Source organism: Coccinella septempunctata, chromosome 1 (assembly GCF_907165205.1).
Source record: "Coccinella septempunctata chromosome 1, icCocSept1.1, whole genome shotgun sequence".
Taxonomy (NCBI): Eukaryota; Metazoa; Arthropoda; class Insecta; order Coleoptera; family Coccinellidae; genus Coccinella; species Coccinella septempunctata.
Genome location: NC_058189.1, coordinates 41752690 through 41768190, shown reverse-complemented (window position 1 = coordinate 41768190; position 15501 = coordinate 41752690). Strand labels below are relative to the sequence as shown.

At 36.0% G+C, this 15501-nt stretch overlaps 1 protein-coding gene across 4 annotated transcripts in view; it reads right to left on the bottom strand.

Annotated features, from left to right (window-relative positions):
- Positions 1–15501, bottom strand: part of LOC123316164 (peptide transporter family 1-like) — an 80051-nt gene that overhangs the window by 12653 nt on the left and 51897 nt on the right. For all 4 annotated transcript variants that reach the window (XM_044902161.1, XM_044902162.1, XM_044902163.1 and 1 more), the window contains 2 exons: positions 11537–11615; positions 6608–7111 (listed from right to left, as the gene is read on the bottom strand). In XM_044902161.1, coding sequence (XP_044758096.1) covers positions 6608–7111; positions 11537–11615 — 583 coding nt within the window. The remainder of the gene's footprint in view (positions 1–6607; positions 7112–11536; positions 11616–15501) is intronic.

Here is a 15501-nt window from a genome sequence, read left to right as displayed (position 1 = left end):
TGAGCAAATATGAGGTGTCCTATTGGTCCGTCATTCTATAACAATAACAATAACAATAACAATAACAATAACAACAACTTTATTCTCAGAATTTTCAATACAAATATACAAAAAAATGAGAGACCGTCAACAATAGAAAACAAAAACAAATTATACTATAGTGTTCACATAGGAATAGTTTAAAAATTCTGAAATCGAGTAAGGTTCGATATCTATAATTGAATTTGTGAGTTCTTTTTTGAATTATATAAGTACTTAGATACATAATATTAGCTTACCATATACACACATCATCTGCCCATAAGATTGGTTACTTTTTTCAATCAAATTGGAGAAAGACAATTACGTAGAATTGTCGGTTGAATAATGCGCCCGAGAAATTGAAAATACCTAAACACAAGTGTAGAGCCGTTTCGGGATCATTGTCCCTCATCATTAATGTGTAGTGCTAGATATTTCAAGCGGACGATGGGGCCTTAAGCGAAAGCTGCCGTCGCTTGAGGAATTGTTGTACATTCTTAGCCATTAGTGAGTGTGTAGAAGTCTGTAGAGTAAGTGAGTTTTAGTTCCGTTTTTGTGACACAGGTGTCGCATCGTGATGAGATTTCAAAATATTTCCCAAAGCGCCCCACCGGTTTCGCTTGAGGCACCCTCCTCCGGTTGAAATACACTGTGCTGATGATGTTTCAACTTCACTAGGATTATCCTACGCTTGTTCATACCTAGCTCGCGTTGTGGGAGTTGAAAAGTCAGAAAAAGTCTGATTCGGTTCTAGATACGTCTAATAAACATTTTGCGTGAAACACCATGTATGAAATTATATAATGGTGTTTTCGAGAAATAAGCATATAGTACCTAATTTTTGAGAACAATGTTGGAGATATATTTTTTGAATGCTGAATTAGAAAATTGATTTGACAATCGGTAATTCTGATCAAAGAGTATCGAGTCCACGAAAAATAAATGCATAACTCTCAACTTCAGTTTACATTTGAAAAATCAGAAATCCCGGCCATATATCTTGAAAATAAACGATTCGAAATATCTGAATTACTCATTAAAAGTTGCATGTAGAATGTCATCGTGATTTTCCAGTACGCGTTGAAACAAGCCAGTAAATCAGCATTATTGAAAATTTCTCAAAATCTGGAAATGATAGGCCGATTCTGTTTTCATATTTGGATTAGTCGAGGAAAATGAGCTAGAGAACGTGCCATCCCTGTTCTTCTAGCTGCTATAGTTCTCGAGATCCCCTCAGTAGACCACGAATTTTGCCCACCCTGTACATACCGTTCGTTCAGTGAAATAAAATGATGAGAAGACATTACCATTCCAGACAGACTGCTGCACGTGATCTCAAGTGGTTTAACCAATTTTGGGGAGAAATGATAGCGGCCTGACTGTTTCAAAGGAATTAAATTGTCTACAAAAACAGTAACTTGCGTGGACCGATATCCGCGAAAGACTCGATCTACTTTTGTTCATGCCGCTACCACATTCATTGGATGACTTATATAACTGACGAGGCATTCAATTCGGATTCGAGAAGAACTGGTAATGAGACCTGGTAAAACTGATTTTTTTCTTGATCACACCACACCATCCACATAATCTCAATGATGAAGAAACACTTATAAAAATTCAATATTATGACTTTAGCCATGCAGCTTTCATACTCCGATCCAGAGGAACATTCACTTATCCCATATAACTCAGTTATCAAAAGGATTAAGCTCTGTTGGAGCCTTTACTGGTTCTCGGGCTCACAGTCGTGGTAGGGCACAGGCTACTTCTCGGCTCCCTGATGTCGATTGGCTTCTTATTGTCGGTTAGATCCCTGATCTCCTCGCACTTATTGTCGAAGTTCCACTGTCTCCCGGTTTGTTCTTCGAGATCTTTGTATTTCGAAATCTTTTCGAAGTGCCTATCTAGCACTTCGTGCTTCGTGCACTTCTAGCACTAGTGCTCTATTCTCATCTTTATTCAGTAATAATATGAGTTCAGGTTTATCGTGGGTTATTCTACGGTATTTTAGAACCATGAGATCCCAGTAGAGCTTGTGATGAACAAGTTACCAATACATAATCTTGATGGTAGTTATATTAAGTAGCCTTTTATGTTCGACGCAGATGTGTCAACGTAATGATGGTTGACCTCGTTCTGGTGTCTCTCATGTAAAGGTTTGTCAAGCATTTTGCTTTCTGCAGAGTGTTCGAAGATTTCTAAGTGCGCCTGTTTCAACTCTAATGGAGTAGAATTATCAGCATCACAAACCATTCGATGAAGTTCTGACTTCTGACAAAGTAGCCTTTTTCAGGAAATATTGCTTCAATTTTCTGAGACATACGATTGGACAAATTCACAATTCCTCGACCCCAAAGGTGTTCGTTCTACTGAGCTTTCAGGGTAAAGCTTATGATTTTTTGTCAGCATTGTTCTTATTTTTCTCTATAAGGCTGCTAAATGGGTGGTGGTCCAAGCCATGGTACCGAGAGAAGCTGAGTGATGAGCAAACGCAGGTATTAATCGCTTTGGTCAGATTCTTGATGTTTAGACCAGTCTTTATAATCCTTCTCAATTTTCGAGTGAACTCTTCTTTTCTGTCAATTCTCACTTCATCTGGGTCCGATTGATCCGTCTGGACTTTAGACCGTTTGATAAATAGATACTTGTCCGTATCTCCTTCCTTCAATGCTTCCACTTCCGCACTTTCCTTTAGTTTTAATATAACGTCTACTGTTTTGCCTCTCGTTATAGATAGATAGATAGATAGATAGATAGTTTATTCATGTTAATCGCAGTGAAATCTGCTTACATACGTCCAAGAAAGTATACAAACTATAGGTGTATACAATAAAATACATTAGACTGGAAAATAGACAAAAAAAAACAAATAAAAACAGCTATGACAGTAAGAGTAAAATTTTGAAAGAATTATCAAACACTCACCAATATCACTATTAAAATCAATAGATTTCAACAACAAAAAAATCATTTATCGAATACAAACAACGTTTCAACAATAAAGTTTTCAACTTATCTTCAAACTGCTTCATAGATAAAGATCGGAATGCGATTGGCAAAACATTATAAAATTCCACAGTCAAATAATCCGGACCATTGTGCGACCTGCTCAGTCTTAGAAAAGGTAGATGAATCATACTTTTACCTCTCGTGTTATAAGAATGCACATCCCTGTTCTCCTAAAAGCTAGCAGACCTACGATGCGCATATCTAAGGCATTCATACACGAACAAAGATGGGAAAGTAAGAATATTCAAATCCTTGTAAGCCTCCCTGCAACAATCTCTGTAGCCAAGCTTCGCAATCACCCTAACCGCTCGACGCTGGATACCGAATATATTCTAGAACTGGTTCCAGAGTTTCCCCAGACAACCAGCCCATATCTAATGTGAGACTCAAACAGTGAAAAATACACCATTTTGAGTACCCCCAATGAGACAGAGCCAGCAAGGTTTCTCAGGAGAAAGATACTCCGTCCCAGTTTTCTAGCCAGATCATCCACATGCTCATTCCAAGTAAGGTGGGAGTCAAGTGTGATACCCAAAAAATTCACCCTGTTCGAAACCTTCAAACTAGAGGAATCGAAGGATCTCAGACTAAAAACCACCTTCTCTGTTTTGTGTACATCCAAACAAAGTTCATTTGCCGTAAACCACGCCAAGGCATCCGACAACGCCCCGTCATAAAGGTTACTCGCATATTCTATCTTATCACAAGCAACAGATATGGTAGAGTCATCAGCAAATAAAATACTTAAATAATTCTTCAAAAAGCCAGGGAAATCATTAATATAAATTAAAAACAGCAAGGGTCCCAATACTGAACCTTGCAGTACTCCTATTGTCACATTTTTCTGGTCAGACCATTTGTCATGTGAATAGACACATTGGCGACGATTAGTCAAGAATGACTTCACAAGATTCCTACTGACTTCATCGAAACCATACCTACTCAATTTGTTCAAAAGACGAGAATGCGAAACGCAGTCGAACGCCTTAGACAAATCTAAAAAAAGGGAGAGGCCATAAGAGCCTTCTTCAAAACAACGAATCGTATTATTTACGAACTCTATAATGGCGTCTGTAGTATTTTTACCCTTTCTAAATCCAAACTGTTGACCACTGAACAAAAGATTTGACTCAAAATAATCAACAATCTGATTGCTTAAAAGTTTTTCAAACACCTTAGAGAATTCAGGCACCAACGATATGGGTCTATAGTTGGACGGATCATCTCATCACCCTTTTTGAAAATTGGTATTACTTTCGAAATCTTCAAACAATCTGGGTATACACCCTCCACAATGCATCTATTGAACAATCGTGTAATCGGATATATCAGATTATTCACATTTTTTTTAACAGCTTCACAGAAAGATCATAATAATCACGTGATTTACTATTTTTAAGTGAATCAATAGCATCTCTTACCTCAACATAGGAAATCTCCCTGAAAGAGAACTTCAGACCATCAGGAACACTCACATGAAAGAAAGGAGTAGCTGTCGTGTTTCCTTTTGGTAAAGAATTCAAAATGTTATGCGGAATACTAGTAAAGTAGTGATTGAATTGATCAGCGGAAATTTTCGAAGAAGAGGCAGAGCTAGGTAGTGTCCTTTCTTTTCGGCAATATTCCATGCAGCCCGAATTGGATTACTCGAACTCTGGATGAGCAAATCATTTGCTTCGGTCTTTTCTTCATCTATTCTCAATCCATATTTCAATCGACACCTATTCCTCAACAATTTGAGTTCCAAAGACCTGTATCTACTATACATATCGGATACAAGACTAAGTTGATTCCTCAGCTCCCTGAGTTCACCATCAAACCAATTCAGTTTCTCAGATGCCTTCGAATCCTTGAATGTATGTTCCGGAAAAGCCCGCATATAAACCTCAACGATATACGCATGAAATTGATTGAATGCATCGTTGATATCAATATCATAACCCCTGACAAAATCCCAATCGGTATCCTCCAAAATTGAATGCATTCGATACAAACCCTTCAAGGTTACAGGTCTACATTTCCGACTCACCACAGGAGAAGCCACAACACAAAGAGTTCCATCGAAAAATTGAGCTCTATGATCTGAAAAATTACAGTCAGCAACCCTGGTTATTTCATTTTGAAGAAAAAAAATTTAAAATCCGTCTGTTCCGATATTACTGAACAGTACTGTCAGTAATTCAGCGACGATGCCTATTGGCCCAGTCGTTCGAGTTCTATTGTTATTCAATTGCGGGCCAGTAAAACCAGCAATATCGGAACAGGCCCAATATGTTATCCAGGCAATTACGACCCCTAGTGGGCTCCAGCACAGTGTGACGATAACCAAAACTACTGAGCAGGTCGCACAACCGTCCAGACCTATCATCCAAGACATTGAAATCGCCGCAAATTAAAACATGAGACTTCACAAGAGTTCTAAGAACATTCTCGATGATTGTTAAAAAAATTTCAAAATCACCATAAGGTGAACGATAACAGGTAATCACTGTAATAAAGTCTATTGAGACGAATGGCAGCTAACTCACAGTGAAGCTCAACCGACTTGATATTTATTTCATTGAGAACAACATAATCTCTATTCTTGGTCAGTATAGCAACACCGCCATGATTGTATATTTTTCTACAGAAAGTGGATGCAGTCAACCACCCATCAACATTAAGAATATTTTCACAATCATATCTAACAAAATGCTCAGTTATACAAATCAAATCAGGACTGTGATCACTCAAAAGATATGCTTCAAGTATATTGAGGTGCATCAGCGAAAAATCAGCGTCATAATAAGAAGATGAAAAATTTTTCAGGTCCAACCTCATTTCATCGGGAATTCTTATACCAACGGAATCTATTATTTGTTTTATAATAAGCAAGGCATTCTGAAAACCCTCACTTTCATTTGAAATTTGACTTTGTTTCCGAAACCCATGAGGATTTATATGGGAATATGATGCATTATCAGAAACATTTTGTGATTTTCTCTGAAAATATCAAATAAAATGTAGGGTGTTCCATTTGAAAAATCAACTTTTTGCCGGTTTCTTATCGAGTGACAAGATGAAGAATTCTTCTTTATAACAAACCGAGCTTTTTCTTCACGAAACACATCCTCCTACATATTTTTGAAATGTTACCTGAAGTATGAAATGTCATTTCTGTGGAAAACCTTAATATTTCCGACATTATCAAGAATAGGAATATGAAACTACTAGCCAAAATATTCAGATGGTGTTAGAGAAGCCAAAAAAGTAAATTTTTTATTTTATTTTTCCGTAAAATCGGCAACGTCGCAATATTGAAAATATTTTAGTCTCAGATCAGATAGATCAGAAGCGTCAACCCCTTGTACCCAAATTTTAAATCGTAGGATCTACGATCCGTTCTCCGTAAACTTCTATTACCCACCCACCGTGGAAACTCCTGTGTAATTATTGGTTGTTCAAAGAACAAACTCCGTATTTATAAAAACTTAGTATTCAGTGCTTCCGCGACAAGGGTAGTTCAATTTACAAATCCCAGAAATATTTTTACTATAATATGTGTTGGAAAAGGAGAAAAACTGTGCACACTCACCTATCGCAATTATCATAAGCAGTCCTGGAACCCCAAAGGCCAAGGGATAACACGATGTATTTCCAAAACAGTGGACGTCTTCTCTTAGTACAGGTGTCAAAAAGGTGGATAACAGACTGCCAGCATTTATTGAGAAATAAAATAGGGAGAAAAACATGGCCAGAAGCGTAGCCTGTTCTGGAAGAACAAACTGGTCACCCCCAAAAGCTGATACGCATGGTTTGATTCCTCCAGTGCCAATTGCTATGAGGGCAAGGCCAAGAATTGAGGATTCTCTCATGGGTAAATTTAGAGAAGGTATAGAAGAGATTGATAGTATGATACTACCAGCTGCATAGATGATAGAAACGTAAAAAATTGTTCGGAATTTTCCCAAGAAACTGTCTGATATTATGGCCCCAATAAGAGGGAAGAAATATACCATCATAATAAACGTGTGATAAATAACTGTGGCATCTGCTTTGGAGTATAATAATATATTAACCATGTATAGCGTCAGGATACCTGAAAAAAATGAAAAATTTCGATCACATGAAGTAAGAGCTGACGGAATGACTGAATATCATTCATTGCGCACTGAAGTTTATTATGATTTATTGCAGTATATTCAAAGGACCCTACGGAAATTTGTTACACAAACGAATCGATCGAAATGATGGTTCAATATACATTCGTGGAATGTAAGGCATCAGATGAGATATTTGCAATCAAAGGGCGACAAGTTAAGTCGGAAGGTACAAAGTTGAAATTTCAGTGAAGAACTTGTTCGATAATGAAGCATCGAAATCCTTGCGCGTTAATAACTTGCCTAAGTTTGTTGATGCTGTTTGGTCGTTTGTCTGAATGCAACTGACGCCATGCATATTTTTTCAATCCCTTACAGGGGATGTGTGAATGCAAGACTCCCAAAACTTTCGGTTCGAATACTCAGAATAGAAGAGGCCTTGCAAAGTTATTTTTGATGATTTGATTATTTTGATGCTGGGTAGATGTTGAGTTAACAATTTGGAATATCTTTTCGGATACATTGTGTTTCTATGGAAAGATCACCTTTTTTTCAAATTGTAGCTATAACCCCGACTTTTCTTCGCCAATGTTATATTTTTCGCCAGTGGTGTTAAGCACCACCTTCAATCTTGAAGTAACTGGCGCAAGGTTTTTTTCAAGCTTTTGCTGTTGTATGAACTTAGAGATGCGAACTACTTATTCTGTCATATAGGAATATTAGTATTATCCCATTTGAAAAAAAAAATAGAGGGGTGTGGAGCGTAACGGGTGAGAGATTTCAAACTCAAAAAAGCATAGGGAGACCTGCTTTCGGAATTACAAATCCACGGATTCCTGGATTTATCCTAATAATAATTAGTAAAAGAATAATGGTCTGATTGTACTCTCTAATCACAAATTATTTCGTAAGTTTTTAATGAAAAAAATGACACAACCAATTTTACTTTCAGCCACTTCGCTGAATAGGTAATCAAATTACCTTTCATTTGATGTATCACAATCCATATATTCCCATTTGAAAAAATTAAGTAGAGGATTGCGGGCATAGGGGGTGAGAAATATCAAATTCAAAAATGCATACGATAGATTGTTTTTGAAATTAAAAATCGACGGGTGCCTTAATTATTCTTTGTACAAGAATTATTGACGAGTTAAGTTACATTTTTGGCACTCTGTATATTCACACCCTGTACAACTGAGGGAAATGTTGGATATGGACCCTGTACAACAAAAAGAGCTTGAAAAAAATAACTTGCGCCATCAGTTGTATAGCAAGTTGATTTCATAAAATGGCGACATTTCCAAAGCAACGCATTGTATCCGAAAAGTGACGAGATGTTAGCTTATAATAATCCAGCCGCCATTAAAAATTTTTGATGCTCTTTACTACTAATCCCAAATTTTGAAATTTTCAAAAAACAGAAATATTGGGCTGTCTACATTCACACCCTGCAGAACAAGGAGAGATTAATAAAAATCCTTTGTGTCAGTTGCATACAGACGAAGAATAATGCTTTGCATCTCAGGGTGAAAATCCCACATCACCACCACAGTTATAAGTTATAACTTCGATAAGTTATAACTAGTTAAACTTAGGCAATTATTGTTTAGCTGTCCAACTTCATTGGCTGGTCAGTTTATTGAATTACTATACCTAAATATGATTACATATTTCATTTTTCGTTAAACATTCGAATGAATTATAAATAATTGGATAATATTTCTCTTCGTTTCGACACTAAAATTTGACAATATAAGTTAGAAAAAATTTGATCTGGTTTTTCTATTATGTTCCCATAACAATGAAATGAGTAAAATAAAAAAACGCAATTTGATCTACACTTCTAGCCTCTGCATTGCGATTTTCATTGAAACCCTATTTATTCAATATTCTTTGTCAGAAAATGGCGGAGGGGGCGGGTTTCGACCCTAATGTCGCCACTCTTGATAAAGTGAATATAGCATTTTTAGTGAGCTTTTTTAAGGATCAATTATCGGTAATTTTTTGCTATAGTACTTCTTAATTGAAAATAGACGCAACCGAAAAGTAGGTATTATTTGGAAGGCTGCGACTAGAGTCCCGACTCGCGATCTGTGTCCAGTCCCGACTGACGAATTCAAATTTATTTATTTATTTATTTATTTATTTAAGTAATACACCATTCCACAGCCTAGGCCAATTATAGAATGGGAGAAATTTACAATAAAAAATAATACGATAATTTAACTTCGAGTACAATTCGTAACTGAACTAAACAAATGACTCAATTACCAAACAAGTCTTACTGGGGATCCTTGTTGAGTCCCGACAATTTTAAAAGGGTTTTGAGGTTATGTTAGCGAATCGTATAATATTATTTATGAATAGTTGCGACAAAATTCAAGCAGTGATTCCTTATCAAAAAATATTGTGGGCTTTTTCTAAATCAAGATTGAAAAGACAGGAGAAAGAACTATCTTGGAATTTGAGAATGGAAGGTGTAGCAAAGTATGCAATTCTAATTGGTGAAAAAGTTGAAAATTGCTTAGTGTAAATTGATCCAGAGGAATTGACGTAATTTTTGATTCAGAAGTGAACCTCTTCCTTACGGCCATTCTTGACTAAAAAAATGTGATCGAGAAAGGAAGCTGCCAAATATATTTGTGAAATGTATGATATTTTATACGAAATAATGATACAATGCTGCGGCTCCTCAATAAAATGTATTTTTATTTTAAGTGTATGAAAATTTAGCCAGAAAGGTAAAGGTAGTGGTTCTATGTTTAAAATGTTCACCTTGTTTCATTTCAAGATTGCTCTTTTTTCTCTCTATAAATGTGATGATTTGAAAATAAGATATACTTTAACAACATATTTATTTTTAACTACATGAACGATTGAAATATGAATCATTGTTTGTATTTGACTGGGTATAAGCTTATGATTTGTACTGAAAATTGAGTTTTCCGCCGACCTCTTAATAATAGCACTGTTTAACGTACACGAAATTAGCTGTTAATGAACCCTTTTATTGGTTAATTTCCTATTAATGCATTATGGTCATGGGTAATCGAACATAGAAGTATTCAGCAGCTTCCCAAATAATTATTTTATTTGTATGTCGCATTGATTCTCGTAGTACCTAGCGGGTGAGTTGTGGAGGTTGCCGAAAAAATTATGATGGTTAGAGAGTAATCAATATATCTATGTACTACAACTCCAGCGTCCACCAGCTCCACACATTCTTTAACAGATATTATAGGGGAAGATATCAATGTGATTTACTCAAAATGTCACAACTCGAATATGCCCTCTATGGACTTCTCAAATTGTTCGATCGGCCGCATAAATATCTTAAAACATAGATACATGGAATGGAAAATAAATATTCCAAAGACTGGAGTGAGATAGTTTGGGAGATCAATGTCATATCAATTTTCAGTAAGAATAGATAGGAAGAATATAAATTTTTCAATATAACGCCACTGCCTTAGTGCCGCGCTAGACAGAGAAACATCGAATGTGTGTACTACGAAACATTCATTTGTAGCACTGAATTGCCATTCCATGTATATATGAGCCGGTCAGAGGAAAAGTGGTATAAGTCACAAATTCCAATTTTTGAGTTATACCGATATTTGGGTACCAAAGGTTGCATATTATTCTTCTTATGAGTGGTATGAGTCAAATCGTCGTTTTGACCGAGTTATGTTTTTCCTCTTAACAAAATTTTCCATACCTATCAACGCCTTTGGTACCCAAATATCGGTATTACTCAAAAATCGGAATTTGTGACTTATACCACTTTTCCTCTGACCGGCTCATATGTTCTAAGATAAATATCAACATTCCGATATGAACATAGAAAATTTATAAGGTGTCAAATTTGACTAGAGGTATCGATAGAACATTTTTGCAATCAAGAATTCACCTTCAATTCAGAATGTGGTCGACGGAAAAATCTTGTAATCAACGATCTCGAACATTAAAATATCTCAATCATTAATCGCTCTCATTAATAACCCAGTTGATTGAATAACTATTTTCGCTACTCTCTTCACTGCTTAATAATTTCATTGCACCAGTGCAGTGCATCGTTGAATTCGGGACCGAATATCAGTCCCATTTACTGACGTCACTCGGAAATGGACACGAGTCCCGAGTCGGGACTCTAGTCACAGCCTATTTGGCAACCTTAGTTAGTTCCATAGAAAATCTTGTTTAAGTTTCATTTCTTTGTGAAATGCACCGAATTATTCAACCCCAATAATATTCAACTCTTAGGGATTAGAGCGTCCCCCTTCAAAAATTGAATACATGTTTACATGTAAAAAACACAAAATACAGACCAAAAACAAGGTGAATAATATAAGAGATATTATACGAGTTTAGTTGTGTGGTAATTCGTAATGAATTTAACTATTTCATAATCATATACTCACTCCGCATTCCATAAAAGCAGAACCTTTCACAGAACTCATTGCTCACTATGAAGAACACAGAATAGGGATATTTGGTCTTCTGAAAGAGAAAAAATGCAAGGTTATTGTTTTTTCGAATTTCACTCATTCGAGGATATTCATTTTAAATCATCTACAATTTTCAATCTAATAGTATATAGGGATTGGTATGGAGAAATTTTGAAATGAAAAGAAACAATGAAAGTAAAATTGTTCGATTAAGAAATCAGCAGGAAATATACAGGGTGTCCGCGCCATGTGTCAGCGGTCGATTAGTATAATTCTATTAACTTTACAAAAATGAGTTTGAAATAAAACTTTCCTCTTTTCGAGTAGAGCATCTCCTAAAATTATTTAGAACTATACAACGTGTTTAGTTTCTTCTGCACAGCTATCAACTTCATTATTTTAAATGGAACACCCTACATATTTTCACATTTTTGAATTCCTTGTTGAATTTGAATGAACAGAAAAAAATATGGGTTGCCATTCAAAAAAATGAAGATTTTGATGAATTTCTGCTTTGATAATGGATCTATGTTTTCGTACACCCTGGATATAATATGTTTATTTACAAAGAAAAAATTTTTAGTGTACCATTTATTGACTAGACATAGTCCAAATTTGAATTACTCGTGAGACACCCTCTATAACAACTATTTGGTATGCTCCGCGTTAGTCTCATCAAGAACAGATTTTATGTTTTATGCGTTAGATGGCCCGTTAGTTGAGGAAGGTTATGGGCTATGATGCTATGAAGCTTCCTGGCATTGGCCATATCAGTTCCTGAGGAAAATTTATTTAAAGCATTTGAAAGTGTAGGCCTCGGCTAGTATATACCTAAAAATTCAACATACATATGATTCATAACAAGAAGTCTCCTTCAATAACTTCGTCACGTTACATTTAAAAAGGTCATGGGATTCCGCCTAATTGATTGTGTTCATCAAAACTGAATAAAACATCGATGGGTTCACGGCAATTCATACGAATTATTAAAGGTCTAAAAATAGAATAAATATTGATAGAGCGATTTGTATACGTAAATGGAAAGGTTTATAAATATGTATTGATATTTCCATTCTTTCTGATATAAACTGACCTCCCCCAAGGTTCGGAAAAATATCACAATCAGTTCCTCATTCACTTCATTTTATTTCCTTTTTATGCGATGACGTTATTAAATAAGCCTATAATTCAATATGTTCACCATTGCATACGTGTGTGTGTGTGTGTGTATAATCCGAAATTGTTTAAAATACATGTACAGTGAGGGGAGAGCAGAAAAGCAAAAAGTTTCCTTATTACGTTTACCATCCAGATTCTGTATCGGAAAGAATCATCACAAGCTCTACTGGGATCGTGATTTCAAATAATAACAACCTACTAGATAAGTACATTGAATATATTTCGAAATACAGAGATCTCAAGGAACAAACCAGAAGACAATGGAAGTAGAAAGATATCGAGGAAGTACCTATTGTCATTTCATCTAGAGGCATGATATCGGAGAAAATGCCACAGAGTTTGAAGAAACTTCTGTTGGACGAAAATATCAAGAGAGTCATACAGAAAACGGTACTGATACGGATAACGAGAGCGGTATGCAGGTACATGGGAAATGCAGACGAATATGGAAAAGAACACCATCCACTTCTACAAGACGAGCGGGGAGATTAGGATCAGAAATCCAACCTACAACAAGGAGCCAAGTAGGAGACAGGACCCGATCGACATGAGAGTGCTGAGGAGCAGCCTGGATTCGACCGATCTCAAACTGAGAAAGTGCTCCAATAGAGTTTTATCCTCTTGATATCTGAGATATCTGGGATCTGAATCTCTGCACAGAAGTGTAAAGTCATTAATAATTCATTCAATATTCATTTTTCAAGACACAACATATCTGTATAGAACACGTCAGCGAAAAAAAATAAAGTGAATAAATAACAATATAGATAGCTAAAACAGTAGAGCTATTTAATAATTCACCAACACTATAAAACAATTTGTCAGAAACAATTCCCCAATATCTATCTCAAATATTCCAAAACTTTCAAGTCTTTCAGGAAGATCATTAAACAATTCAAGACCACAGTATGTGGGCGAATGCTGGAATCTGATTGAATATCTTTATATCTTGTATCATACTCATGATGATCGAAGCATTTTCTCAGTAATAAAAACGCAGGGAGAACTTAACAATGTGTTGGAAATAAAGTTCTGCAGGACTCAACCAGCGAAAGGTTGAAAATAAGTGGAACGATTTTCTTTCTTTCTGTGGAATGAATGATCCTCCACTTAACACTACTATTGGATGGGAGTAGGCTACTGAGTAATAATAATATAAACGGCAATCAAAGGTTCGGTCGACGAAATTCGCTTAAGGGGAAGTAGTACATACGATTCGAGATCAAGACGATCGACATTGCTTTTCGAATGTTACACCAAATAGGGAAATGTGCCACATCTTTGAGCAATAACCTGAATTGCGAACTGATACAGTTGCAGAATAGAAATTACAACGTAATAATAGGAATATTGAATAATTTTCAGTTATTAATGAATTTCAGCGTTATTTTGGTATATATCAGTAAGAAAAGAATTAAATTGCCGATGACACCTCGTAGCTATTTTTATCGAAATATTTTGAAAAACCTTCGAAAAATGATTGTGAAAACAAGTTTTATAGAATAAATTTCAAAAAAAGGGACGGGGTGACATCAAGATGCCCTTTAACTTCAATTCAAGAAAAACCAAGGCTTTACGTATAAAATTGAATGCGTAAATTAAGAACTAGTGATTGCAGAGTTTTTGAACGGAGATCCTTGAGGTATTACTTTCACTAAAAGTGCCTATATACGCACCTGCAGTCCAGGACTGTCAATTTGAACTAAAAATCCAAAAAACTGTAATGCAGTTGCACTGAGATAAGTCCTGTTCAGCAGTTCGGCGGGGCCTGTATAGGCACTTTAGGACGTGGGCTAGCACACTACTCAATCTTGAACATACCGAGTAAACATGATTTTTCCAACTCAGAACACCGTCAACTTCCGGAAGTTTTGAGTTTAACTGACAACCCATATACCGTGACTTAAAGTACAAAAGATCTGTTTCCTTAACATTGAGAGTTCTGGAATTTCGAGAACCTCACTCACATTGCTTGGAATCACCCCGTCCGTACTACACATTGTCTAGAGGTATTGCATAAATTAGCTGTACATGAACATTGCCGGTAAAAGGAACATTATATGTGCGAGATAGTATTTCTTTACCTAATAAATTGCTTCTGGAGTAAAACCCAAACATAAGAAACAATCTTGTTTGAAGAAATGAACAAATTTATGGTACATTGTATCATTTTTAAAATTTGAGAATTAAATGGTCCGTTAATTGTCAACCGATCCCTATTACCTGAAAACTGGTAAATATGCGGAACGCCTCATTTTTTTTGGTTGTCATTTATGTTTACAAATTGTCAAAGCCGTAAAAACCGGCCTAATTTCCATTCCTCCCCACATGTCCACTCCCAGACCTCTATATCAATTCCCACTCTCTAGCTTTTGCGTGGTCTTCCTCGTTTTCTTATATCAATCTAGGATTTTTTTTGAAATTCTACGCTGTGGCATTCTCTGAACGTGTCTATAGCAAATCAGCTATTGTGTACTTATATTATCAATAATATCTTATTTTATTTCCATGCTGTGACATTTGGTACTCTGCCTCTTTTAGATTTTCCAGCTGCTCTCCTTCAGAAATCTATTTCTGTAGCTGGTAATGTTCTCAATGAATTCTCCTTTAGAAGCCACACTTCAGAGCTGTTTGCTATTATCCCCCTCACTATTGAAATGAAAATTCTTTTCCTGTGTTCCACGTTTGAGATAGCTTGCCTTCCTTGGATCCCAGATATTGCTTCTTGAAGAACTTAATCTAAACCTAAGGAAGAGTAG